General features: G+C 31.1%; 1 protein-coding gene across 1 annotated transcript in view; it reads left to right on the top strand.

Annotated features, from left to right (window-relative positions):
* The window catches only part of TTC21B (tetratricopeptide repeat domain 21B), a 113,158-nt gene that overhangs the window by 90,739 nt on the left and 20,907 nt on the right, over nucleotides 1-1,512 (top strand). Inside the window, 1 exon segment of the mRNA XM_012655822.1 lies at nucleotides 385-573. Coding sequence (XP_012511276.1) covers nucleotides 385-573 — 189 coding nt within the window.

Here is a 1,512-nt window from a genome sequence, read left to right as displayed (position 1 = left end):
ATTTGCTATTTTATTAATTTAATAAACATTTTTGATTTTTACTTATTTAATTATAGCATCTAGATATGTTTCCCAAGTATTTGTTTCATGGTTCCATTTCCTTCTTAATGAGCTTTCTGGACACATCCTTATAACAATGGGAAAAGACTGAGGAATTTTATAGTACTTTGGTTGGAAAGATATATGCAGCCTGGCTCATTTCCAAACAAGTGCATTTTTGAGATTTCAGTAAGACATTTTCTTTGGATCAAGCTTTGTGAGATCAAGGGCCGCTAATGCTTAAATAAATTTTCTGTAAAATTATGCTACTTGTGAGTTACTGAGAATTGTTTAATTTCCTTTTTTTATTTTTTAAAAATTTCTTGTTATCCTTATTTTTTCTAGGCTAGAGAATTACAAGCTCGGGTACTAAAACGTGTTCAGATGGAACAGCCAGATGCAGTTCCTGCACAGAAACATTTAGCTGCTGAAATTTGTGCAGAGATTGCAAAACATTCTGTTGCTCAGCGAGACTATGAAACAGCAATTAAGTTTTATAGAGAAGCTCTGGTTCACTGTGAAACGGATAATAAGGTCAGTACTTTTATAAAATGTTAAGCACCTTTTATTTCAGATGTCATCTGATTTCCCCAAATGTAAAATTCTTAACAGCTTATTTATAAAGAAGATTTCAAAAGAAATGTAACAAAAATAGAAGTTTAAAAAACTAGTATTTTTAGAAAACTTACAAAATTCATGATGCCTTATGTTAAGAATATTAGTCTAAAAATCATAGTGGAATAGGTAATATAAAGCAAACCTGCAAATTCCTTCTTTTGAATATCCATCTTTGTTTTAATAATCATTTTGAAACAATTTCTCAATCACAAATGTCTGGATTTAGACAATTCAGTTCAATTTACTAAACAGCTAATTGTACACTTCTGTATTTCAATTGGTGTTTGGTACAAGAGACTTCAGTACTATAAAAATAGTGTTTAATATTCCAACTGGATGCAGAAGTAGCTAGACTGAATCTATGTCCTTGTGGCACAGTGTGAGAGCAAATATAAAGATACTTTAGATGTAGTACGCTTACATACCTGGCTGGTTATGTAAACTAAAATGTTATTATTCTGTCAAGATCTCAGAAGACCTATAAGATGATTAATTTTTTAAATGCTCTAATAAATGGCTAAACACTCAATAAATGATGAAGAACAAAAGATAACTGTATTCTAGAATTTAAAGATTAAGATTGAGTATTTTTATTAATGTAATTTTTTAGATGAAGGGCAAAAACAACCTTTAGTAAATCATAACCAAACAGGTACCTTTGTCAGTGGTGGCTAACGGAGTAATTCTAGTTTTAAATCTGAAGGATGACTTAGAGATTGTCCGCTTGAAGCTTTTTATTTTACAAATGAGAAAGCAAATTTAGAGAGGTAAAAGGGGCTTGACTTGGCCCTCATTGTGGAGAAGCTGGGACTAGAATGTAATCTCCTGCTTTTAAGACCAGAGTTCTTTTCACAA

Source organism: Propithecus coquereli, unplaced genomic scaffold (assembly GCF_000956105.1).
Source record: "Propithecus coquereli isolate 6110/MARCELLA unplaced genomic scaffold, Pcoq_1.0 Scaffold49, whole genome shotgun sequence".
In the NCBI taxonomy this organism is placed as follows: Eukaryota; Metazoa; Chordata; class Mammalia; order Primates; family Indriidae; genus Propithecus; species Propithecus coquereli.
This window is presented reverse-complemented; position numbering and strand designations above follow the sequence as displayed.